The 25,823-nt window shown below is 34.3% G+C and overlaps 5 protein-coding genes across 6 annotated transcripts; all 5 read right to left on the bottom strand.

Annotated features, from left to right (window-relative positions):
* Nucleotides 1-408: 408 nt before the first annotated feature.
* Nucleotides 409-1,017, bottom strand: LOC138337695 (uncharacterized). Its single transcript, XM_069287948.1, has one exon. The coding sequence runs from the start codon at nucleotides 1,015-1,017 to the stop codon at nucleotides 409-411; it is 609 nt and encodes a 202-aa protein (XP_069144049.1).
* Nucleotides 1,018-1,755: 738 nt separating this feature from the next.
* On the bottom strand, nucleotides 1,756-4,494 carry LOC101244508 (F-box protein At5g03100-like). Its single transcript, XM_010326171.4, has 3 exons — nucleotides 3,377-4,494; nucleotides 2,431-2,601; nucleotides 1,756-2,247 (listed from the first exon to the last, which is right to left on the bottom strand). Exons 1-3 carry the CDS (start codon nucleotides 4,304-4,306, stop codon nucleotides 2,029-2,031), a joined length of 1,320 nt encoding a protein of 439 aa, XP_010324473.1. The 5' UTR covers nucleotides 4,307-4,494; the 3' UTR covers nucleotides 1,756-2,028.
* A 4,900-nt stretch (nucleotides 4,495-9,394) lies between these two features.
* On the bottom strand, nucleotides 9,395-13,354 carry LOC101267828 (F-box protein At5g03100). The gene is made up of 3 exons (XM_004244366.5): nucleotides 12,323-13,354; nucleotides 10,134-10,304; nucleotides 9,395-9,872 (listed from the first exon to the last, which is right to left on the bottom strand). Exons 1-3 carry the CDS (start codon nucleotides 13,226-13,228, stop codon nucleotides 9,594-9,596), a joined length of 1,356 nt encoding a protein of 451 aa, XP_004244414.1. The 5' UTR covers nucleotides 13,229-13,354; the 3' UTR covers nucleotides 9,395-9,593.
* Nucleotides 13,355-14,804: 1,450 nt separating this feature from the next.
* LOC101244209 (F-box/LRR-repeat protein 25-like) lies at nucleotides 14,805-16,567 on the bottom strand. The gene is made up of 3 exons (XM_004244619.3): nucleotides 15,658-16,567; nucleotides 15,384-15,554; nucleotides 14,805-15,310 (listed from the first exon to the last, which is right to left on the bottom strand). Exons 1-3 carry the CDS (start codon nucleotides 16,561-16,563, stop codon nucleotides 15,089-15,091), a joined length of 1,299 nt encoding a protein of 432 aa, XP_004244667.2. The 5' UTR covers nucleotides 16,564-16,567; the 3' UTR covers nucleotides 14,805-15,088.
* Nucleotides 16,568-17,005: 438 nt separating this feature from the next.
* LOC101267543 (extra-large guanine nucleotide-binding protein 3-like) lies at nucleotides 17,006-25,008 on the bottom strand. 2 transcript variants are annotated; one of them, XM_004244365.5, is made up of 9 exons: nucleotides 24,591-25,008; nucleotides 22,825-24,120; nucleotides 22,593-22,730; nucleotides 21,361-21,465; nucleotides 21,097-21,276; nucleotides 19,569-19,719; nucleotides 18,728-18,975; nucleotides 17,949-18,121; nucleotides 17,006-17,799 (listed from the first exon to the last, which is right to left on the bottom strand). In XM_004244365.5, exons 2-9 carry the CDS (start codon nucleotides 23,776-23,778, stop codon nucleotides 17,196-17,198), a joined length of 2,553 nt encoding a protein of 850 aa, XP_004244413.2. In that variant the 5' UTR covers nucleotides 23,779-24,120; nucleotides 24,591-25,008; the 3' UTR covers nucleotides 17,006-17,195. The 2 variants fall into 2 exon arrangements, with proteins under 2 accessions (XP_004244413.2, XP_010324472.2); XM_010326170.4 differs by having other exon boundaries at nucleotides 24,248-24,922.
* Between the last annotated feature and the right edge of the window lie 815 nt (nucleotides 25,009-25,823).

The raw sequence follows: 25,823 nt of genomic DNA, 5'->3' as shown, positions 1-25,823 counted from the left end.
AACAAGGAAACATGACATACTTGATAAATGAGATGCAAATTGTTGAATAATTCTTTAAAAAAGTAGCTTGGACTATAACACTGTGATTTTCCACATCAAAGTATTTGTTGTTGTATTGAAAATCCGAAGATGAACCTTTAAACACATGGAAAACCCCATCAAATTTAAAACATTGTTCTATCAATTGCAAACTCCTTTTCTTTAGTATTTAGCAACTTAGTTAGCAAATTATCCCAAGTAGTGGCACTATTAATGTTACTAAGATAACATTCAATAGCAAATAAAAAATAGATTCTGAATTTCGGATTGTGAAGAGTATGAATAAACCTCGATGTACCAGCTACTCAGTTCAAGATTCTCGAGATGGGCAACGCCATGAAGAAGTTCCTTTAAACAGATAAACTCCTTCTACAAGTTGCTTTCCTTGTCCTCAAAATCAAAATTTAAACGAAGGACTGCATAAACAAGTGAAGCTACATTTCTCTGCTTAATGCGTATCTCACTGCACATTCCTATAATTTCCAAATGCTTAAGATGTGGGGCTATTATTTCGAGCCAAATATCATGATTCTTCTCGTAGTACTCTTCTATAATCAATATTCTCAGCTTCACAGATCTAATTTCCAGACGCTGTATGCCTGAAACTTTTCTTAGTTCCAAACACTCCAAGTTGGGGCAACTAGATAATATCTTTTCCGTAACACCATCAGTCGGTTGAGCATTCCCAATCGAAAGAGAAACTAAATTACTCCAATAAACACTACCACAAGGATTCAATTGACAGTAACTTGTAAATACTTCAACATTAGCAACTTTAGTAGCAAAATGTACCCATAAATAAACATCTTTAGTATAAATCTCATCGTACCTAAGGTGTGTGATCACACGGAATCTCTTGATTTTCTCGCAAGATTTCCAATAATAAACTTCTCCGTTGATAAAAGCCAGGTAAGCAAGAATGTCAATTTGATTTTCACTATAGGGGAAAGTGAAACCGAGTGATAGTGGAACAGACATCCAAAGAAATCGCCATCATGTAGAGAGTACACTGGTTCGCACAACTTGTTTTTCGTCCCATAACTTAGAGAGGATGTGGAGAAGAATCGGCTCCGGCAGATCACTCAACCAGCCTCCTCCTCCGGCCGCCACCATGATTTTCTTCGCGGTTTCCATGGAGTGTGCAGTTTTGGTAAAGTTGGCGCCAAAGGGGAAACTACAGAAAATAATTTAGGTAAGAAATGTGCTTAAATTATTCATATAGTTAATACTTTACTCCAAAAGTGTCGATTTCGTTAATAGTTTGGTTATTTCGGCCACCTTGATCCAAGTAAGCTAAGCGTTGATAGTTCAGTCCATATCTAGCGCGGGCGATAGAACATGAGATGATCTTTCCCTAGTACAAGAGGATCGGGAAGGTCCCACCTCTAGTTTACCAGCTATCGTGCCCACGGTAAAAGCTGGGTATCCAAGTGCGGAGCAAATAGCTACCTAAAGCATCTAAGTAGTTTGCCCCCTCTAAGATGAGTGTTTTCCCATTCCAACTTTCCCAGAGCTTCTGGTAGCATAACCAAGACAACGACGGGTTCTCTGCTCCTGCGAGAATGGAGCAACAAAAGTTTTTTGGGAATTCACGAGAAGATTACAACGAGACGACTATAGTTTTCTACTGGTGAAAGAAGCATAGAGATCTTCACTCTAATATGCTTGGTTTTGCTAGTGAATGATACACAAACGATCTGAATAACAGAGACAAAGTGCAGCCTAAATCAACTCCTTTTAGATGAATGTAACATATACATATCAGAGAAAAAATACATTGTGCTTTAGACATGAACAGCTACAAAAGACTACTTGGATATTGATGAGTAGAATCCAAACCTCATCTATCAACTACAAATCAGTTTCAAACCGAAAGTATGAGAATGTATGTATGTCATGATCACTACATTAAGAGAGTGCTGTAAATCTTATCAAACAAGGAAAGACAACTGAAGCATGCAGAGAGGATCTTGGAAAACTTGAGACACATCAGTTCCCTCTGAATTTGCAAGCAATGTCAAATTTCTTTATTGCTGTAGCATTCTTCCGCAAACATTTGAGCAATGGTATTACAAACATATATTTACTTTGTTCTCCATAAAAGTTGATGAACTTGATGGTCTTTAGGTGTGGCAATGAACATTTACAACTATATATTTCAAATCTCCTCTGTCGTTCATCCTGATTTGTGTACTTCGACAGCAATTTCTGCAGGAAAAATTCGATATATTAACCAGTTATTCTCCTTTAAGTAGAAAGCAAAGGAATTTATCATTGTCTATGAAACATACCTAAAGATCAGAAATATATTGAGATATATCATCTTTCACTAATAGTTACTTTATATTAATTACATTAAGTTACAAATATAAAGGTCTAAAAGAAACTTACTCTTGATTTGCCATCGCAACAGTCAATGACCCATGTCTCAAGACCTGATGAACTCAATAGAAAGCTGCTAATTCCAAGAGAGTCCAACTGTTCTAAGGCCGCGTTAAGTTTTAAGTATTTCCAGCTTGATGGTGGAACAGGCCAACCTTTCAACTCCAGTATGGACAGGCACTTACCAACCAAATAGATAAACCAGAATACGTCAAAAACAAGAAAATGCGACATACTTAGTTAGTAACATTGAAAATTACTGAATAATTCGTAAAAACAGCTTCAACTATAGGACTGTGTTTTGCCACAAGCCACATCGATGTGCTCAAAGTTGGCTTGGAAACCTACGGATTAATTTTTATACACTTGAAGCGCAAAGGTAGGGGTAAGGTTTGTGTATGACACACCCCCTCCGTAAACCACAAGTAATGGGATTACACTAAGTATGTTAATGCTTGGAGAAACACATTCGCATGACTTTGTTTGATAAAAGAGGTGTTGGGGCCAGCTTGCGGGCACCCCCCCAAATTAATTCCTCGGGATACTCGCCCCTTCCTAGCCACAACGAATACTTGGTAACTTTGTCAACCAAGGCTACAACAGAGGGGGAAAATCACTTAAATTTTTTTCCCTGTTGGGAATTGAACTTCACGCTGCTCAATCTATTTCATTGACCTCTAGTCCGCACCCACTCTCATGACTTAATCATAGTTAACCAATCCAAATTTTAAATGTTATCCATCGTAATAATAAACTCTTTATTTTCAATCACAGGCTACTGTCCAACAAAATTGGCCATGAGAATGTTATTATTCAGTACTTACAAACATAGTTATAATATTATTCTAATTAGTGATATTGTTAATGTTACTAAACTGGCGAATTCAATAACAAATAATAAGTCGCAAAATGAAAAAACGCAATCTGAATTGAATAGCCAAGAGTAAGAATAAACCTTGATGCACCAGGGACCGAGTTCAAGATCCTTGACATGGGCAACGTGGCGAAGAAGTTCCTGCAAATATCTACACTCCTTCTCTGAGCTATCTTCAACGCCAGAAAAATCAACAGTTAAAGAAAGGACTGCAGTGACAAGTGAAGTCACATTTCTCAGCTGAAAGTGCATCTCATTGCAACATGATCCCCAAAGTTCCAAATGTCGAATATATGGGGCATCAATTTCGATGGAATAGAATTCATCATAATGTTCGTTATCATATTTAAGTCTTTCGTATATCGTTACAATCAATTTCCTCAGCTTCACAGAGCTGATTTTCAGATGACGAATACCAAGAACTTTATCTAATTCCAAGCACTCCAAATTAGGGGAACCTGATAATATTTTCTCCATTACATCCTCTTTAATTTCAGCATCCCCAATTGAAAGAGAAACCAAATTACTCCACTTCACATTACCAAAAGGTTTCAACTCGCAATTCTGTAACACCAAATTCCTCAAAACCGTATTCGTATACGCGAATTCAGGAAAATCATACACAGCCTCTGGAAAGCCCGTGTCACAAAATCTCAACGTGAAATCTTCAACCTTAGCAATATAAGTAGCAAAGTACAACCAGAAATAAAGATCAGAATCCAAAATCGACCCATCGTATGTAGGAGGACAAACACTAAATGATTTAATTTTGTAGCAAGACCTCCAATAATGAATCTCTCTGTTAACAGTACATGCGAAACCAGGAAGATCTTCATCATCTGTTGAGTCGAAATTGAGTGATGCTGGAACGGATTTCCAGTGAGATCGCCATTGCGATGATAATACGCTGGTTTGAACAACTTGTTTACAGTTTGGTAGCATAGAAAGGATGTGAAGTTGAATCGGCTCCGACAGATCACTCAGACGGTCTCCTTCTCCGGCTGCCGCCATGATTTTCCGTTGCAGTTTCGGTTATGGCGATTTGATAACCGCAAAATTGAAATGAGCAATGACGATTTACACTATGCTATATTATTTACAACTAGAATTAGAATTTGTAGTCCTGATCTATACTTGCTTGTTAGATGGCCATTAGAGTTAACTAAAAGCGAAACTGATTTGCTGTCTAGAAGTTCTAGAAGGACGACGTGTATTCTGAAAATTAATTTATAATTAGTGTTAACAAGATGCAAAACTGATTTGCTGTCTAGAAATTCTAGAAGGACGACATATATTCTGAAAAATAATTTATAATTAGAGTTAACAAAATACAAAATTGATTTGCTGTCTAAAAATTCTAGAAGGACGACATGTATTATGAAAATTAATTTATAAATAGAGTTAACAAAATGCGAAACTGATTTGCTGCCTAGAAGTTCTAGAAGGACGACATGTATTCTGAAAATTAATTTATAATTAGAGTTAACAAAATGCGAAACTGATTTGCTGTCAAGAAGTTCTAAAATGACGACATGTATTCTGAAAATTAATTTATAATTAGAGTTAACAAAATGCAAAACGGATTTGTTGTTTAGATGTTCTAGAAGGACGACATGTATTCTGAAAATTAATTTATAATTAGAGTTAACAAAATGCAAAATGGATTTGCTGTTTAGATGTTCTACAAGGACAACATGTATTCTGAAAATTAATTTATAATTAGAGTCAAAACTGATTTGCTGTCTAGAAGTTCTAGAAGGACAACATGTATTCTAAAAATTAATTTATAATTAGAGTTAACAAAATGCAAAACTGATTTGCTGTCTAGAAGTTCTAGAAGGACAACATGTATTCTAAAAATTAATTTATAATTAGAGTTAACAAAATGCGAAACTGATTTGCTGTCTAGAAGTTCTAGAATGACAACATGTATTCTAAAAATTAATTTATAATTAGAGTTAACAAAATGCAAAACTGATTTGCTGTCTAGAAGTTCTAGAAGGACGACATGTATTCTGAAAATTAATTTGTAATTAGAGTTAATAAAATGCAAAACTGATTTGCTGTTTAGATGTTCTAGAAGGACGACATGTATTCCGAAAATTAATTTATAATTAGAGTTAACAAAATGCAAAACTGATTTGCTGTCTAGAAGTTCTAGAAGGACGACATGTATTCTGAAAATTAATTTATAATTAGTGTTAACAAGATGCAAAACTGATTTGCTGTCTAGAAATTCTAGAAGGACGACATATATTCTGAAAAATAATTTATAATTAGAGTTAACAAAATACAAAATTGATTTGCTGTCTAGAAATTCTAGAAGGACGACATGTATTATGAAAATTAATTTATAAATAGAGTTAACAAAATGCGAAACTGATTTGCTGCCTAGAAGTTCTAGAAGGACGACATGTATTCTGAAAATTAATTTATAATTAGAGTTAACAAAATGCGAAACTGATTTGCTGTCAAGAAGTTCTAAAATGACGACATGTATTCTGAAAATTAATTTATAATTAGAGTTAACAAAATGCAAAACGGATTTGTTGTTTAGATGTTCTAGAAGGACGACATGTATTCTGAAAATTAATTTATAATTAGAGTTAACAAAATGCAAAATGGATTTGCTGTTTAGATGTTCTAGAAGGACAACATGTATTCTGAAAATTAATTTATAATTAGAGTCAAAACTGATTTGCTGTCTAGAAGTTCTAGAAGGACAACATGTATTCTAAAAATTAATTTATAATTAGAGTTAACAAAATGCGAAACTGATTTGCTGTCTAGAAGTTCTAGAATGACAACATGTATTCTAAAAATTAATTTATAATTAGAGTTAACAAAATGCAAAACTGATTTGCTGTCTAGAAGTTCTAGAAGGACGACATGTATTCTGAAAATTAATTTGTAATTAGAGTTAATAAAATGCAAAACTGATTTGCTGTTTAGATGTTCTAGAAGGACGACATGTATTCCGAAAATTAATTTATAATTAGAGTTAACAAAATGCAAAACTGATTTGCTGTCTAGAAGTTCTAGAAGGACGACATGTATTCTGAAAATTAATTTATAATTAGTGTTAACAAGATGCAAAACTGATTTGCTGTCTAGAAATTCTAGAAGGACGACATATATTCTGAAAAATAATTTATAATTAGAGTTAACAAAATACAAAATTGATTTGCTGTCTAGAAATTCTAGAAGGACGACATGTATTATGAAAATTAATTTATAAATAGAGTTAACAAAATGCGAAACTGATTTGCTGCCTAGAAGTTCTAGAAGGACGACATGTATTCTGAAAATTAATTTATAATTAGAGTTAACAAAATGCGAAACTGATTTGCTGTCAAGAAGTTCTAAAATGACGACATGTATTCTGAAAATTAATTTATAATTAGAGTTAACAAAATGCAAAACGGATTTGTTGTTTAGATGTTCTAGAAGGACGACATGTATTCTGAAAATTAATTTATAATTAGAGTTAACAAAATGCAAAATGGATTTGCTGTTTAGATGTTCTAGAAGGACAACATGTATTCTGAAAATTAATTTATAATTAGAGTCAAAACTGATTTGCTGTCTAGAAGTTCTAGAAGGACAACATGTATTCTAAAAATTAATTTATAATTAGAGTTAACAAAATGCGAAACTGATTTGCTGTCTAGAAGTTCTAGAATGACAACATGTATTCTAAAAATTAATTTATAATTAGAGTTAACAAAATGCAAAACTGATTTGCTGTCTAGAAGTTCTAGAAGGACGACATGTATTCTGAAAATTAATTTGTAATTAGAGTTAATAAAATGCAAAACTGATTTGCTGTTTAGATGTTCTAGAAGGACGACATGTATTCCGAAAATTAATTTATAATTAGAGTTAACAAAATGCAAAACTGATTTGCTGTCTAGAAGTTCTAGAAGGACGACATGTATTCTGAAAATTAATTTATAATTAGTGTTAACAAGATGCAAAACTGATTTGCTGTCTAGAAATTCTAGAAGGACGACATATATTCTGAAAAATAATTTATAATTAGAGTTAACAAAATACAAAATTGATTTGCTGTCTAGAAATTCTAGAAGGACGACATGTATTATGAAAATTAATTTATAAATAGAGTTAACAAAATGCGAAACTGATTTGCTGCCTAGAAGTTCTAGAAGGACGACATGTATTCTGAAAATTAATTTATAATTAGAGTTAACAAAATGCGAAACTGATTTGCTGTCAAGAAGTTCTAAAATGACGACATGTATTCTGAAAATTAATTTATAATTAGAGTTAACAAAATGCAAAACGGATTTGTTGTTTAGATGTTCTAGAAGGACGACATGTATTCCGAAAATTAATTTATAATTAGAGTTAACAAAATGCAAAACTGATTTGTTGTTTAGATGTTCTAGAAGGACGACATGTATTCTAAAAATTAATTTATAATTAGAGTTAACAAAATGCGAAACTGATTTGCTGTCTAGAAGTTCTAGAATGACGACAGGTATTCTGAAAATTAATTTATAATTAGAGTTAACAAAATGCAAAACTGATTTGCCGTCTAGAAGTTCTAGAAGGACGACATGTATTCTAAAAATTAATTTATAATTAGAGTTAACAAAATGCAAAACTGATTTGTTGTTTAGATGTTCTAGAAGGACGACATGTATTCTAAAAATTAATTTATAATTAGAGTTAACAAAATGCAAAACTGATTTGCCGTCTAGAAGTTCTAGAAGGACGACATGTATTCTAAAAATTAATTTATAATTAGAGTTAACAAAATGCAAAACTGATTTGTTGTTTAGATGTTCTAGAAGGACGACATGTATTCTGAAAATTAATTTATAAGCATCTTGAAGTGTATATTTTGTGATTGCGCTTCCCTTTTTTTTTGGTAATTAGCTGATGAAATGTATGCCGCCTGAAAATTCACCTCTCATAGTTTATTATAAAAAATCAATGTGTTAATTGATATTCGTGTAGTCGTTACTATTCTACTTTAATCATTCACTAGTAAAATTATCCGGAAATTTAATATTACAGAATTTATAAAATAATATTTAAAATTTATCGGTTATTATAACTAAAACACTATATTATCTTATATATAAAATTATGTAGTAACAAACATTAATAATGTAATGAAAAATTACATCTTATTATTTATCCTTAATAACATAAGCATAAATTAATGACGGTAAAAACACATATCAGCATCTGTAACATAAATAATGGTGTGAGTGAGCCACTGAGCAAAGTACACAAATATTTACTTGTGAAGAAGAAGAGGTTCAAAATTTTCATTGTTCTAAAATGAGAAGGAAATCTCTCTATTTATAGAAACAAAAAGTAGTGTAAACAAATATATTTTGTGCTTTATCAGAATTATTTATTTAGAAAAATTGCATTTGGAAAGGACATAATCTTTCATAAAAATCATAATTTTTTTTATAAAATTTGCAACTCTTCATTAAAGTCACAACTTTTTTTAAAGTTGCAATTCATAATTAAAATCGCAACTTTTCATAAAAACCACAACATTTCATAAATGTCACAATCTTTTATGAAAGGAGAAGACTAGTTTTGGAAATAAATAAATAAAAGGGAATTTTGATTTGTGGTGGCGCCACATAAGCAGACCTAAGGTTCGCTTTTATATAAATATATGATATGACTTCCAACTTTGACATAAGTAAACACTTAAACTTTGAATTAAAATTACGAGGTTAAGCAAACTTATCATAAATTACTCATCATAGTTATAGTTTGCTATAATTACTCACTTCGAAGTTGTATAAGTAGTTACGATTGTATATTTTGTATAATATACAATTATCTTACCAATATACATATACAATTCACCTTTCTCCCACTCTGTGCCCTCTCTAGCTCGCCTCTCTCCTCCCTATAATATGTATACGAATTGTAATTATCAAACTATAACTATAAAGAGTAATTAGACTATTTTTGAATGATTATATGTGAAAGTTCTTCAATAAATAGACGCATCCGTCCTATGTATCTTGAAGTACTATTTTGGAGAAATGATTCTCAAAGCTTAAATTTTCAGTATAAAAGTATGATCAAGATACAGTACTATGAACTGAAATCGCAAAACATTTAGAATGACCATTAGAGAATGAACACACGGACAAGTGCAATACAAGCCTCGTCTATCGTCTCAAATCAGTTTCAAACATAAAGTAATGACCCTCGTCTATCGTCTCAAATCAGTTTCAAACATAAAGTAATGGATGGTTATGTCGCGATAAATACAAACAATAGGGGTCCAAGGTTATCAATAAGAAAATGAAACGGAAGCTTGCGGAGAGGATTTTGGAAAGGTCAGGAGCTGTTGTTCTATTTCGACATAATCTGTAAACACGTCACCCTCTTTGCGTCTGGCAGCAATGATGAACTTTTCTAGCACTGTTGCATGCTTGAGCAAGTATTTCACCAATGGCATCACAGATCTAGAAAAGTTAAGGATCTTGATGGTCTTCAGATAAGGAAATGAATAATGTGTCTCAAACCTCCTCGTCTGTTCATCCTTATTTGTGTACTTTAACAGCACGTCCTGTAGGAAAGAATCCGCTATATTACTCATCCTTAGATAGAAGAAGGGAACTCAAGGAACATCGAACTCAGTACTTAGCAAATGTTACAATGTCGTACATGCAAACATATAAAGATGTTCAAAGCATCTCATCATTTGTTAAACGTCTGTTTCCAACAACTACGAAAAGTTTACTCAAGTGGAACTGTTTTATGAAGGAAACTAAATACTTTGATATTTGATAACATGAAGTAACAAAAATAAAGTCCAAAGGGAACTTACACTTGATTGGTATTTGTACCCGTCAATGACCAAAGTCTCAAGATCCGATGAATTCTGCAGAAAACTGCTAATTCCAGGGAAAGTCAATTGGTCCAACTCTGAGCTAAGTTGTAAGAATTTCCAGGTTGATGGTGGAGGCTGCCACCCTTCCAATTCCAGTATGGACAGATACTTATAAACCAAATAGAAAAACCAGAACATGTCAAAACAAGGAAATGTTGCATACTTAAATTGTTAAACAATGTTCAAAGATTGGTTTGGAGATCCAAAAACGGACTTATAAAAACCATTCACATAATCAATAAAATTTTACAAACCATTTATTCCTTCAAACAGGTAGACTCCTTACTCGGCAATGGTTCTTCGTCTTCAATATAACAATCAAAATCAAAATTAAGGACTGCAGTGACAAGAGAAGCTACATTTCTCAAGTATATTTCACGGCACGACCCCAGAATTTTCAAATTTTGAATATATGAGGCTAATATTTCAAGCGATAGATCACATTCAGTAATTTCTGAGTTGTCTAAGATCAATTTTCTCGACCAAGAAATGAATTTTTCTTTTAATAAAACCGTAACACTTTTTCGATTCGATTCATTGGTCGATTCGAATTTTGCACAACCCTAATTGCAAAAGCTCAATTAGGGTAAAAGGCAATTAGGTGGGTCGTCGGGTTATCAAATTTGGGTGGATCAAATTTAAGTCAGGCAACCTGGATTATGTAAAGGACTAGTTTCAAATATATATAGTAAAGTAATTAGTTTACGACAAACATAATCATATTTAATGAACATAAAAATGGTCAAAAGTCTTAGTAAGTTCATACCAGTGTTGTGGACGGCGAGAGGCGACAAAAGGCGACAAGGGCCTGTCTCGCCACGTGGCGAGGCGCTTGGCTTTTTGAATAAAGGCACCAATTAATACCAAAAATTTAAAATATTTAATTGCATATTTTATCCAAAATCTTAATAGCAATAACACATATTAGCAAATATTCAGCGATGGAGAAGCCGACAACGATGGAGAAGCCGAGAAGAGAACTGGAGAAGAGAGCGAGGGAGAAGAGACAGCGATGGAGAAGCCGAGAAGAGAGTCAATCGAGAGAGAGAGTAGCAATGGAGAAAGCAGAAATTTCAAAAGTATAAAAAAAAACCCTAATTTTGACTAATATTGTTAAGTTAAATATTTTTAATTAAAAAGGCGGCGCCTTTTCTGTCGCCATTGTGTCGCCACACCTTGCCATACCTCGCCATTTTGATCTCGCCTCGCCTCACTAGAAAATGGCGAGGACCCATCGCCTCGCCTCGCCTCTCGCCAAAGGCGAGGGGCGCTCGCCTTTTGTAACACTGGTTCATACTGACTATCTATTTTAAGTCTATACCAGTGTTGTGGACGGCGAGAGGCGACAAAAGGCGACAAGGGTCTGCCTTGCCACGCGGCGAGGCGCTTGCCTTTTTGAATAAATGCACCAATTAATACCAAAAATTTAAAATATTTAATTGCATATTTTATCCAAAATCTTAATAGCAATAACACATATTAGCAAATATTCAGCGATGGAGAAGCCGACAACGATGGAGAAGCCGAGAAGAGAACTGGAGAAGAGAGCGAGGGAGAAGAGACAGCGTTGGAGAAGCCGAGAAGAGAGTCAATCGAGAGAGAGAGTAGCGATGGAGAAAGCAGAAATTTCAAAAGTATAAAAAAAAACCCTAATTTTGACTAATATTGTTAAGTTAAATATTTTTAATTAAAAAAGGCGGCGCCTTTTCTGTCGCCACACCTCGCCATTTTGATCTCGCCTCACCTCACTAGAGAATGGCGAGGACCCATCGCCTCGCCTTTCGCCAAAGGCGAGGGGGCGCTCGCCTTTTGTAACACTGGTCTATACCTTGTCACAAGCAATATAAACATACATTGAGTCGCAGAGTATACATTATCACATATCTATACACTATAGTTAATGCAAGGTTATTGTCAAAGTAATTATTTCTTTCCTTCTGTAATACCCCATCATACACGATAATGTTAGCTTCCTTCACAAAATAAGTTTTTACAAACATAGTTATAATATTATTCCTAATTAGTGATATTGTTAATCTTACTAAACTGATGAATTCAATAACAAATAATAAGTCGCAAAATGAAGAAACACAATCTGAATTGGATAGCCAAGAGTAAGAATAAACCTCGATGCACCAGGGACCGAGTTCAAGATTCTTGACATGGGCAACGTGGCGAAGAAGTTCCTGCAAATATCTACACACCTTCTCCGAGCTATCTTCAACGCCAGAAAAATCAACATTCAAAGAAAGGACTGCAGTGACAAGTGAAGACACATTTCTCAGCTGAAAGTGCATCTCATTGTAGCACGATCCCTTAAGTTCCAATTGTCGAATATATGGGGCATCAATTTCGATACAATAGAATTCATCAAGTCGTTCATACATGGTTACAATCAATTTCCTCAGCTTCACAGAGCTGATTTTCAGAAGACGAATACCAACAACTTTATCTAATTCCAAGCACTCCAAATTAGGGCTACCTGATAATATTTTCTCCAATGCGTCCTCTTTAATTTCAGCATCCCCAATTGACAGAGAAACCAAATTACTCCACTTCACATCACCAAAAGGTTTCAACTCGCAATTCTGTAACACCAAATTCCTCAAAACCGTATTCGTATACGCGAATTCAGGAAAATCATACACAATCTCTGGAAAGGCCTTAACACAAAATTTCAACGAGAACTCTTCAACCTTAGCAATATAAGTAGAAAAGTGCAACCAGAAATAAAGATCAGAATCCATAACATGCCCACTGTATGTAGAAGGACAAATACTAAATGATTTAATTTTGTCGCAAGACTCCCAATAAAAAAGCTCTCTATAAACAGAACGTACAAAACCGGAAACATCTTCATCGTCTGTTGATTCGAATTTGAGTGATGCTGGAACGGATTTCCAGTGAGATACCCATTGCGATGATAATACGCTGGTTTGAACAACTTGTTTACTTGGTAGCTTAGAGAGGATGTGAATTCGAATCGACTCCGGTAGATTACTCAGCCGGTCTCCTTCTCTGGCCGCCGCCATGATTTGCCGATGCAGCTTTGGTAATGTCTATTTGATCACCGCAAAATTGAAATTGAGTAATGGGCTGTTTACATTATAGTATATTATTTTAAAAATAACCTCTTCCACACTAAAATTTTACTATTTAATATAAGCATCCTGTCTTACCTAATATTTTATATGTCAATTTTATGTCTTATATGATATTTTTGGTGTATTATGTCACGTAAATTTTGTGTGTCGTTTGATGGTCAAATACATAAACAGATTCCTAAACTTGTTGTATGTTTTTCCCAGGTACCTCAACTATGTTATTTTCCTCAATTATGTCTGATATACCCCTCAACTTTCTCATTTGGAGCTGATATACCCCTCGTTATGAAAGTGGCTCATATATATCTTTACCGTTATACAAATGGTTCACATACACACCTGCCGTTACAAAATGAGCTCACATATACCCTTCATTTAACGGAAGTGAAAAAATTAGTTTTAAATTTATATTTTTTACTTTTATCTTTTTTAAAAATAAATTATTTAGGGGTATATATGATTCTTTTATCAAAGTTCAAGGTATATTTCAATTTTTTCATACATAAATTATTTTTTTGACTTATTTTATTATAATTATTTGAGTTTCTTATTCTTATTCTTTTTTCTTTCATTCCTTAGTGTAAAGAATAAATATTTAAAACTTTTTTTTATGTCTATATTGTAATTTAATTTTTGTATTCGAAGAAAAAATTGGTCATCTACAATAAATTTTACGAGAATATTAGTGAAACTTTAATAAATTTGATCATCAAAAATAATAATTCTAAATTATTTATTAAAATAAAAAAAATAAAAAAAAATATGTTTGACGAGGATTAATTCTACTCATATGGGATTATATTTTTTAGAAAAAAATAATAAAAATTAGATTAAAAATATTATTATTTTCACTTTCCATTAGGAAAAGGGTATATGTGAGTCATTTGTTTATAAATATGGGTATATATGAGCCACTTTCATAACAAGGGATATATCAGCTCCAAATGACAAAATTGAGGGGTATATCAGACTCTTTTCCCTTGAATCATTGAACTATCCATAATTTTTTTCAGTTTAAACAAACACTGTTGACTGATGTGGAACCAGATTTGTGAGGGATATTGATAGAGGATATATATGTTGTTCCAGAACTCATTAATTTAATTGATAGTGAAAATGTTTGAAAATAATTGTGTTTTACTTAAGTCATTTAAACACATTAGAAAACAAATGAGACTAACACGGTTTGTCTTCATTCCTTCAATCAAAATCATTACAATTCGAACATAATTAAAGGCATTTACAATAGAAAACCCGATCAAAATCAACCAACATCATGGGTGGTTCAATGATTCAATAGGAAAATGACGTAGTTCAGGTACCCCAACAAGTTTAGGTATCTATTTATGAGTTCGACCTTGTTTAATTTATACAAATTTAAGTGTTTATTCATGTACAAAGACATAATGGTTAGTCCAGAGTCATATATATTTATGTATTAAATAAGAATCAAAAAAACCTTCAAATATATTTCAATTGAATGAAGTTGATAGAGATAATTAGGTAGGCATGAAAAGCTATCTTTCTGCAAAATCACTTAGAGCAAGCTTTTTATTACATGAAAAAAATAAATACATTGTTCTTTTAGACATGAAACAACTACTTGGATACTGATTAATTAGTAGAATCCAAATCTTTCAATCAACTATAAATACGAAAGTAAAAGGTTGTTATGTATGTCGCGATCACTACAAAAGAGAGTGGTGTAAGATTTATCAGCAAGGAAACGCGCGTGGGGATGATCTTGAAAAGCTTAGCATCTCCTGATCAACATGATTCCGAGATACATTACTTCCCTCTGTTTCTCCTACTAGAAATGACAAACTCTTTTAGTGCTGTTGCATTCTTCTGCAACCATTTCACCAATGGTTGAACAACATTATTTTCCATTGGTTTTTCACAACAGTTAATGAACTTGATGGTCTTTAGATGTGGCAATGAGCAGTTAAAATAACGCGTCCATAGTTTCCTCCATCGTTCATCCTCATTTGTGCACTTTGACAGCAGTTTCTGCGCCAACATATTAACCAGGTAGAAATCAAAGGAGTTGAAATCAGAAATATATAGACTATAAAAAACTTACTCTTGGTTTGCGATTAAACCAGTCAATGATCAACGTCTCAAGATTTGATGAACTCGATAGAAAGTTGCAAATTCCAGGGTAGTCCAACTTTTCTAAGGCTGCGTTAAGTTTTAAGAATTTCCAGTTTGATGGTGGAATAGGCAACCCTTTCAACTCCAGTATAGACAGGCACTTACAAACCAAACAGATACGTCAAAACAATGAAATGCAACATACATAGTAAACGAATACTGATGAAATAAATAACAAAATCAGAGTAAGAGTAAGAATAAACCTCGATGCAACAGGGACTCAATTCAAGATTTTCGACATGGGCAACGTGGTGAAGAAGTTCCCGCAGATATTTGCATTCCTTCTCTGCTTTTTTAGGAATATACACATTTATAGAAAGCACTGCAGTAACAAGCGAACCCACATCTCTCAGCTGAAAGTGTTTCTCCTTGCAGCATAATCCCCAAAGTTCTAAATGTCGAATATACGGGGCATGAATTTCAAGGCAATGACAGTCATCACTGTCATGTTTTAGAATCATTTTTCTCAGATTCACAGAGCTGATTTCCAGACGACGAATACTAACAACATTATCTAATTCCAAGCACTCCAAATTAGGAGAACCTAACAATACTTTTTCCATTACATCCTCTGTTATATCGATATCCCCAATCGAAAGAGAAATCAAATTACTCCAATTCACATTACCATAAGGTTTCACCTGGCAATATCCTAACGCCAATTTCCTCAAAACAGTATTCGTATACCCGAATTCAGGAAACTTATAGGCCAAATCTGGATAAGTAATAACATAAAACTTCAACCAAAACTCTTCAACCTTACCAATATTAGTAGCAAAGTACACCCAAAAATCAATATCACGATCAATATTAACGTAACTATGAATAAAAACACTAAATGATTTAATTTTCTCGCAAAATCTCCAATAATGAAGCTCTCTGTTAACAGAAGCTACGTAAGCGAGAATATGCTTCTCTCTGTAAGCTTTAGGATCATCTGAAAAATCAAACTCAATTGATACTGGAACTGATTTCCAAAGAAATCGCCATTGCGATGATAATACACTGGTTTGAACTACTTGTTTACTATTTGGTAACAATGAGAGGATGTAGAGGAGAATCGACTCCGGCAGATTACTCAGCCTGTCTCCTCCTTCGGCCGCCATCATGACTTTCTTCTGTCTTTCCATGAAATGAATAAAATACTTGGCTTCAACGAACATCTATTACGTCTCAATATATATTACTCAAAACAATTACAAATTCAATGCTCTTAATTTTTAAGTTCTTTGAATTTAAAATTCAGTTGATATTATATGTAACTCTTCATCTTCATATGTTTATCAAGTTCTTTGTATTTAAAACAATGAATGTTATGCATTATGATTCATGATATTCAAATTTATTACTGTAACATTTTTTGTGGCATGTGGAAAGATTTATTCCAAGTTGGTTCTTTGAACCGTCTCAATTCGTCGATTTTTTGACTGGCTAAAATTATAGAAGATCATTTGATACGAGGGATAAGGATAATACTCACGATCTTATCTCATCTCACGTACCAAACGACTCATCTTAAGAAAACATTTCTGAGGCTATAAATAGAAAAAATTTATGCAAAGGAATTAATCACTAAGCTTCTATTGTTACTAAAAGCCACTTACAAGTTACAACAAAGGATGATACAAGTATTGGATACCCTAAAACTTACAATGCCAATAAGAAACTCACACTATTAATGTACACTGAAACAGCTAGAAATTTGAAACTTATTTGACATCATTTTTGATATGTGTAAAAGCTAATTCATTCCTTGTTGGATAAATTGTGAAGAGCTAACATCAGTTGTACTGTAAAATGAGTCCTCTGCTCCACCATAATAGGTATCTTCCTTCTCCTCGTTCCACTTCACGACTTCTCTTATATACTTAAACGCCTCATCAACTGTAACTCGGTCTCTTGCCCGAGCTTGCCATACAAATAGTTTTTTACCAGTGATAGAAGTATAAAGGTCTTTAAACTTCATTGCGATATAATAGTATGCTTGGTTTGCCAGTGATAGGTTATTATGGTGAGTCCATACTGGACTGAAATCACTGAACCACTCGCAAGAGTCCAATGGTACACCGATGATCTTCTCCTCGAATAGATCATACTTGTTCAAGATTAAAACGAATGGGGTTTCTTTGAAACAGGGATGTCTTACCATTGTTTCAAAGAGTTCTTTGATATGCATCATCTTGTTCTGAAGTAGTGTACCGCTACCACAGTCCTCCTGAGTAAGCCACATCTGATCATAGTCACTCAGGGCTGCACAAAATACTACAACACGAACATCTTCAAACATCTCTACCCATTTGCATCCTTCATTCATTCCGTTGGCATTTATTCTAATTAGTTGGTACCTATCAGGAAATACGATGAGTCTATGTCGAATAACCATCAAGCTAGAGTACATCAAGAGAATTTTCAACATCTAAAACTAAAAAGATAATTATCACTTAATGGTTAACGCCATAAAATGTAATTGACCTACTAGGAGGAGAATGGTTACCTAGTCAGAGGTGGTGCTGGAGCATCCAGATTGTCTCCATAGGTTTCAGACATTGGACTACGATCATCCAAGGAGAACTCCATAAAAGCCAACCCATTGCCTTGGGTAACTCCTTCAGCATACAGTATATCTCGCTCTGAAGGTTCATACTCATTGCTTGATACCTCAACAGCCTACAAGACGGGAAAAAACAAATTTAGCATCCTTTATCCAACTTCTGTAGTGGTTGGCATTAATCAAATTAAGAATCTATTTAAAAGTAGGTATACTCCAGAAAAGTAAAATGTGTCTTACATCCACCTGTATTAACTTGTCAGCAGGAAAGGATTTAGATTCTATATTACTCAATCAAAAGAAATAACAGTGTATAGCTGAACCATGAGAACACTACAGATCTTTAGGGAGAATGTTACCAGGAGAGCAGAGCCAAATGCATATAGATGACATAAGGTCAACAGCTCAGAGCAACTAGATAACCAAAACAACTCATTACCCATATACAATTAAGATAGAGCAAAAATGAGTTATGTACCTACATTTCTCGAGAGACTTCTGACAATTTAATTCAATAAGACTACTCCTCAACAACAGCATACCCAGTGCCCACAAATAGGGTCTGGGAAAGGTCGAGTGTAGCAGACCTCACCCTTACCTCGGAGAGGTAGAGAGGCTGTTTCGAAAGAGCCCCGGCTCAAGTGCAGCAAATCCAAGTATTTACGAAAAGAGGGAACAGAACATTGGGGAAAACAAATAAGACTACTCTTATGCTCCAAAAGTACCTTGCTCAAGAAGTAATCTGCTACATCTGGAAGGAAATGAAGCTCTTTTCTTCTCTTGTATGTTTCCTGTATAGCAGGATCCTTCCATACCTCTTCAACCAGAGGAGCATATTCACGTGTTGCTGCAGGGAAAAATGCATCTAAATCTCCCGTGGCAATAATGTCCAGTAGCCAATCAGAGAAATGCTTCAACCTCGGGTTCAAGGAATAGATGCACTGGTTAGTTTCGGCAGATCCCACGTCTCCACCTATAAAGTTGAACTTAGTTACTAAATGCAGCCAGCAGTTTCCTTAACCACGACGTTGTGAATCATCAATGAGATTTAAAACAATGTAGTCGATACAATTCCAAATAGTGAAGGTTATTAATGTACCAACGAGGATATCTGTGACCTTAATCAAGTTGCAATATCTTTCTAGCAAGTGACATGCAGCATATACACTCCATATAATAAGACTGTAGGAGACTTCAAGTCTTTGAAATCGGTCAACGATGAAACAAGTAAATGACTGAAAATTAACAATGAAATAACTCCCTTGAGGATTCCTCTCTGTAACTTCATTTTACCACTCTAGATTGGAATTTTACCCTTTACTAACATCAAGAATTGAAAAGACAAAAATATTTGTTTATTTCTTCTTCCTCCGCAATTTGTTAAGTAGGACAGAGATTCCACTTCAGACAAAACTATCACTAGTGGAATAAAGCCCTCGGCACAGAGGCAAAGAGGGCCAAAGCTCCAAGTCCAACGATATGACCACTAATCTACCCGACTGGCACAAGTACTTTTGTAAACAGAGGACTTTTTATCACTAATTTTAGAGATGTATTTAAAAAAACCTTCATCCTCTATTCTCGACAAAGCCTCCTCTTCAAAGCGTTCCCTTCCATCAAGAAGAATGCTCAGATATTTGTACATGTTGCTTTGAATCATCAGCTTTATATCTTGAACTTCTTCATTAGTGAACTTGTTCCCATACAACAATTTTGCCTGCTCAAAAAGTTGTTGAAAATGCGTATAATAACCGAAAGCAAGGAAGTACAATAAATCATTTAATGACTAAGAAAAGTCAATTTCCTTTGTTGATAACTGAGAAATCTCCTAGAACAAGTCGCGCAATTCGAAAACTGTGTATAATGCATTTGTCCCTGTACCCTTCTCCACTTGAGGGAAGTCCATATTAACCATTGCATTTCATTTCACCCGCTAAAAAGTAATATGCAACAAGGCAGAGCAAGAAACATGACAGAGTCAAGAAAGAGAAGAGAACTGAAATCCATACAAACAAGCACATAGCCAAATACCAGGAACTCATTTCGCCTCAAGCTTTCTTCTTTGTTCTATCCCAAAACTTTTTTCAAGTGTGTTCAATTTATCATAACATTCTAATTCGTAATATACCATAAGATTCCTGGATTTCAATTCAATTCGGGTTGCCTGTGGAGGCACTTCCTTCAAGCTTCCCAACGGTAAGTTCCCAGAGAACTGTTGTCTCTATTATAGACAAAAGGAACATAGAATTGAGAAAGAACTGAGGAAGTTGTCAAACATGAATATACCGGCTCATACTGCTCATCACAATTTCAGATGAATCTTCTTTTATGGCCGATAAAATTTGATCAGTTAATGAAACAAGGGGAATAAAATTTTCTAGTACACAACAACCCCTAACTAGTTTGGTTAAGAGAGAGAGGAGTTTTAAACTCAATCAGTAAAAATATACAGAATAGAGTTTAAACCACACTGCATATTTCCCCCTTTTAGACTACCGGAAGTGGACCATCTAAACCTTTGTGCTGAATCGTCTCCTACAAAAAGGCAAGCAAAAGGTTCTGTTTTGGAAGATATCCCAGCCAGTATCGCACACTAAATGAGTGATTTCACTCTTTCATCCAACCCTCAGCTTCTTACCTTTAATGATACTCCTTCAGTCCCATTTTATATAACGATATTTGAGGGGACATGAAGTTGAAGGTATTAATTTGACATATATATTATATAGTTGTATTGGATTAAACATTTAAATAATGGCTGAAAAGCTAGTTCGATCGAGAACATTGCTTCAATGTCTAAAGTATGAATCATTAAGTGAATTGAATTCTTAAAAGTTGTATAGAATATTATTATAGTAATAGTCAATATATTGGGCCATTCAAAGATGGAAAAAGTCATATTAGTAGGGTTGCAGGGAGAAAAAAAGCTCTATAATATTTCATCTATGCATGGCTTATAACAAAGTTTATCAGAAAATTCCATATATAGAAGCTGGACTTCAGATTAGAAAAAGAACACTAAATGAAGAAAAAGACGTCTTCTCTGTAAAGCGGTATGCTATTAATAACTTAGACAAATCCAATACGGCAATACCTGCTTGAAAATAGTGCTTGTTCCGGAACTTTCAAGTCCAAGTAAAAGTAGCTTCTGAACCCTTTTTTGCTCTATATAATTTGTAACAGTAGTATAATTGCTAGGTTCATCCCTCTGTCCATGGGGCTGACCAGTAGGTATGGGGAGCGAGAACAGGGAGCAGATAAACCGTGTAAGTGCCTGTATAACAAACAAATATAGATATTTAAGAACCAACAAGTACTTACAGAGTAGGATAAACCTAAATCAACTTCTTTTGGCTACCTTTTCCCAAATGTTACCCCGAATATTATTTTGACCTTCTTCCTCATAGCGACCATCATCATATACCCAAAAATGAGTGTCACGGGGACATTGCACATTTGCAAGCTGAAATAAAAGATTAAGAATGATTCACTGAAGAAAAACTGTTTAGGACATGATAACAGTTCCATTTTGATAAGATCCATTTTCCCAGAGCCTTAACTTAATGTGACATAGACATGAGCACACTTTGTCAAATAAACATCTCATATCAGCATCACTGGACATTTTTTCATTTTCTGGCTCCGATTTTGTGTAACCTCAATCATGAATATGTTAGAACTTGAAAAAAGAAAGATATATCTCATTCAGATTTCACACTGAGCTTTTGATATATGTGTCCCGGTACTAATCCAAGGAAGGGGGATATTCAATAAGAAAACAGAATGAAAAAAATTGTTTTGGCCATACCCATCCAATCAATAATTGTTTATGAATGACACGTTATTCACTCATTTTGGGTCATTATCATTATGCTTTTCCATGTAGACATTTTTTTACAGTTTCATTTCCCTGTTGAACTTCTGTTTGCTGATAAATTAGGTGAAGTCACAAACATTATATATCCTTCAAAGATTCAGGACAGCAAAAACATGGGTAATAAGAGACATTCCTCGTCGAATAATGCAATCTACTATTTATGAAAAGAATAACTGCAGCCTACTAGAACAAGTACATGTTCCTGACCAACAGGCAGCCGGTTTCTCTAAGTAAGGATAGCAAAATTACAATTAATTATGAGCGGGGACCTACTTTATAGTTTTACAGTTGTAGAAGACCACAACAGATATAAACATAAGGGACATTTGCTTGCCAAATCTCTATTAGAACAGTAATCTCAGAGCTATAAATGTTTGCTTGGAAGTAGATTTTATTTAACTTCATAGTGTACCAGTTAAATGATTGCAGCCGCAATAGGGTCAGAAAAATCAATACTGTAGGCAAAATTTGGTGAAAGAAATCCCTAAAGGAAACAGCAAGACAATAAGTGACAGAATTGACCAATTAAAAGAGGAGAAATCATTCACCACCTTAAACAGGAAAATTTCAAGTGAAAAGACATAAACTGTGGCTAGTAAATAGAAGTAATCATTAGCTTGGTATTTAATAGTGTATAGTAAATTAGAAATTACTCTGCGGCAAGTTATTGCCTCCAAAATATGAATGGGAACTTTGTCGTACAAACAACATACCTTCAACACCTTGAGTTCCAGCTTAGTTATCTCTCGGCCATTAATATAGACCTGCGTGGTTCCATTGCTTGCATGCGGACTAAGTTTCCCAGTAAAATTCAGGTTTGAACTCACAATTCTGTCAGGTTTTTCTCCTTCCTGTTAAGTTAAGAAGCCAAAGCTGCATCAACTTTCTTCCTTCCTGATAGGGATTACAATGAATGATTTGTTTAACTTCATTAAATAAAATTACCTTTCCCCAAAGTCCAGATTCCTTATCATACCAATAACTTCCAGGCTTTAACTTCTGAGGCGGTAAAGGGCACCCAAAGAGTTCTTCCATCTCATCAGGCTTCAAAGGAAATCCATTAATAATCAACTGCTCCGGTCGGAGCTGATTAGCAGCACATTCTTTTTCTGCTTTCATTATTTGCTTGACTTCCAAGGGACTAAGCAAACGTGATAATACTCTAGAATGTTTGCCAAGCTTGAACCTCTTTGACTCATCAATTGGCTCACTGATGCAACCTACACATTTGCGCCCCTCAGGCATTGAACCCATTGCTCTGAGCACACAATTGATGCAATACTTTGCATCACAAACCAAGCATGACTCTTTATTTTCCCACTTCCCTTTCCCACACCTACAACAGAATCTTGATTTCTTTTTCTTCTTTTTTTCCTTGGAAACTCCAACATATTCCGGAAAGACTCGGTTTTCAACGTCCGCCATTTTTCTTTCAGATCTATTAACAGTATTGAAAGTGACCACATGGGCCCTTCTCCCCTCATTGTGCTTTGCAGCATTCTCAGAGGGATTATGCTCGGACCCAGGGGAAGCCGAGGGGGAACCTGAAGAAGAATCAGGGCTCTGCAGTACAGACACCTGGGACTCTGAACTACCAGAAATCCTTGGACTTTGACTTGGTTGCTGTGACACGTGCAATGGGATTGGCTCTATAACAGGTGCAACATCCCGGCCTGCAGATCTTCTAGATTCTGAAAGAGGTTCTGCTGCTGATGCTGTGGGAATTGCACCAGATTTCACATCAACGGGTTTTACTCTAGGAAGTTCATATGATATAGGAGGACCAGTATACTCTGATGCTATTGAGTAGTTCATTGCATCCTCCTCAGGGAAGGGAACTCCTGGAGGAAGCATCCTCCTCACCATCTCCCTCCAATTCTCTCCACTGTCCTTTTCCATCTTATTTAAGAGCGAAAATCGCCAATCTGCTAGCGTAGTATTACCAATTGCAGCCTCAATTTCTCTCACATCTATCACTTTTTAATACAGCTGATTCCACCATTATCTAGAAAACAGAAACATCTAAGTGAAACGCGGCAAATAACAATGTTATAATTACTTCCCAAGGGACTACTGCTTAGCATTCAACTCAGGCTGATATTACATGGTCAAAATTCTCTCAAACACCTTCAATCTGGAAAAGCTTCGATCTCACCATTTGTTTGAAAGTTCAACACTTTGAAATCTGACAACCAAGCAATCCAAGCACAAAACTTTACTACTCAAACAACCAGACAAGACCTGCAAACACATTTTATTAGAACAAAAACAAAAATCAAAACTTTTCAGAACCAAGAATGTGCATAGTGGTCAATGAAGTGAGTTGAGAAACCAGGAAGTCTCAGGTTCAGACAAATACAGTGATTACCTGTGGGAGCTGACATGTATCCTATTGAACTAGTATATTCCCAAGACAAATCAAAGTTCTCACGAAAATTAAAACCAAAGTTCATATCTTCATGGGAATCGAACAATTTTGAATATTGAAGTACTGAAAGTTTCAGAATCAAACTTAACCAATGGTAATCCACAGTTCCCAACCCTAAACTACATTGCAACAGTTTCAAACCCAAAGGATACAGAAATACATATACACAAACCAATTGGAAAAAGAAGTATGCAAAAATATCAAGAGAAGAGGTGAAATGAAGAAAGTTTTCACCTTTAAGTTAAAAAGAGAAGAAAACTGAAAAGGGGTTGAGTAACTTTACCTGTGAAAGTGACTAGCAAGCTGAAAACTTGAATCTTGATTATAGATGATTAAAAATTGCTTTCACTTTTTATTGAGCTCCACAAAGACTGAAAAACTCAAAAGGGGTTAATTCTTAAAGCCTAATCTTTTGGGGGAATCAACCCTTTTGAACAAAAAGAAAGGAACTTGCAAATAGAAAGAGAGAAAAAGACTACTGATATGCTGAATACAACCAAGACAGAGAAGTTGGGGTGGGTAGGGTGGGTGGCAAGGGGGTAGTGGGGTGGGTGGGTAAGTAGGGGGTAAAGTGGGGTCCATATGAAAGAGTGCACGGTTAAAGAAGATGGTGATGATGAAGAAGATGGACAAAGGGGCAGGTGGGAGAGTGTCAGTGCAGGAACCGTGAATACACGCTCTTCTGGGAGCGAGTGGGAGTTGGTGACCAGAAATCAGAAATTATATTTAATGCATAAATATTTTTTAAAATACATTATCTGATTTTATTGTCTTCTTTGTTTCAATTTTATATTTTAAAAAAAGTGTTGTTGTTTCAATATGAATTCTTTATAATTGTGGAGTAATTGTTTTACTTATTTAATTTTTTTTATTGCTTTATTTAGGTCAAAAAGTTTTTTCTTTTTAATATAAGAAAAAAATGGTATATTCTTTTTAAAAATGCTTATAAAAATACATTGAACTTTAATTTTTAAATGTTACCATTAATTTATAAAATACTTTATGTCACATTTAACTAAGTGTAAAATATTTTATGCTGTTTTTTAAAAACTTATTTTTTAGAAGGGGTTTAAAAAAAACTAATTCAATTCATCAAAACAACTAATATCTGCAATTATTAAATATTAGAAGTACTAATATAGAGATCACTTATGGTTTTGTCTTAACTTAAATATTGTATTAATTTCCAATTTGATCTCATAACTAATAACGACAAAGTATCAATGGATTAACAATATTTTCCCTATTAGATGAGACAAAGCCTACTATTTAGGCAGTTGCAAGATCTCAATGATCATTAATAATCCATGTGGTCTTTTGTACTTCTTTATTATTGTGTGTTCAAAAAAAAAATTCAATTCCAAAATAATTGTCATGTTTGAAATCTTGAAGATAAATTTGATTACTTTTCAAATCTAAATTAAATTAGATTAGTCTTGCATTTTAATATTTAATAATTATACGAAAAATTTTAAAAAATCGTAATTCTTTTAATATCAATATGATGAATCGTTTA

The sequence above is a fragment of the Solanum lycopersicum genome, chromosome 8 (assembly GCF_036512215.1).
Source record: "Solanum lycopersicum chromosome 8, SLM_r2.1".
Taxonomy (NCBI): Eukaryota; Viridiplantae; Streptophyta; class Magnoliopsida; order Solanales; family Solanaceae; genus Solanum; species Solanum lycopersicum.
This window is presented reverse-complemented; position numbering and strand designations above follow the sequence as displayed.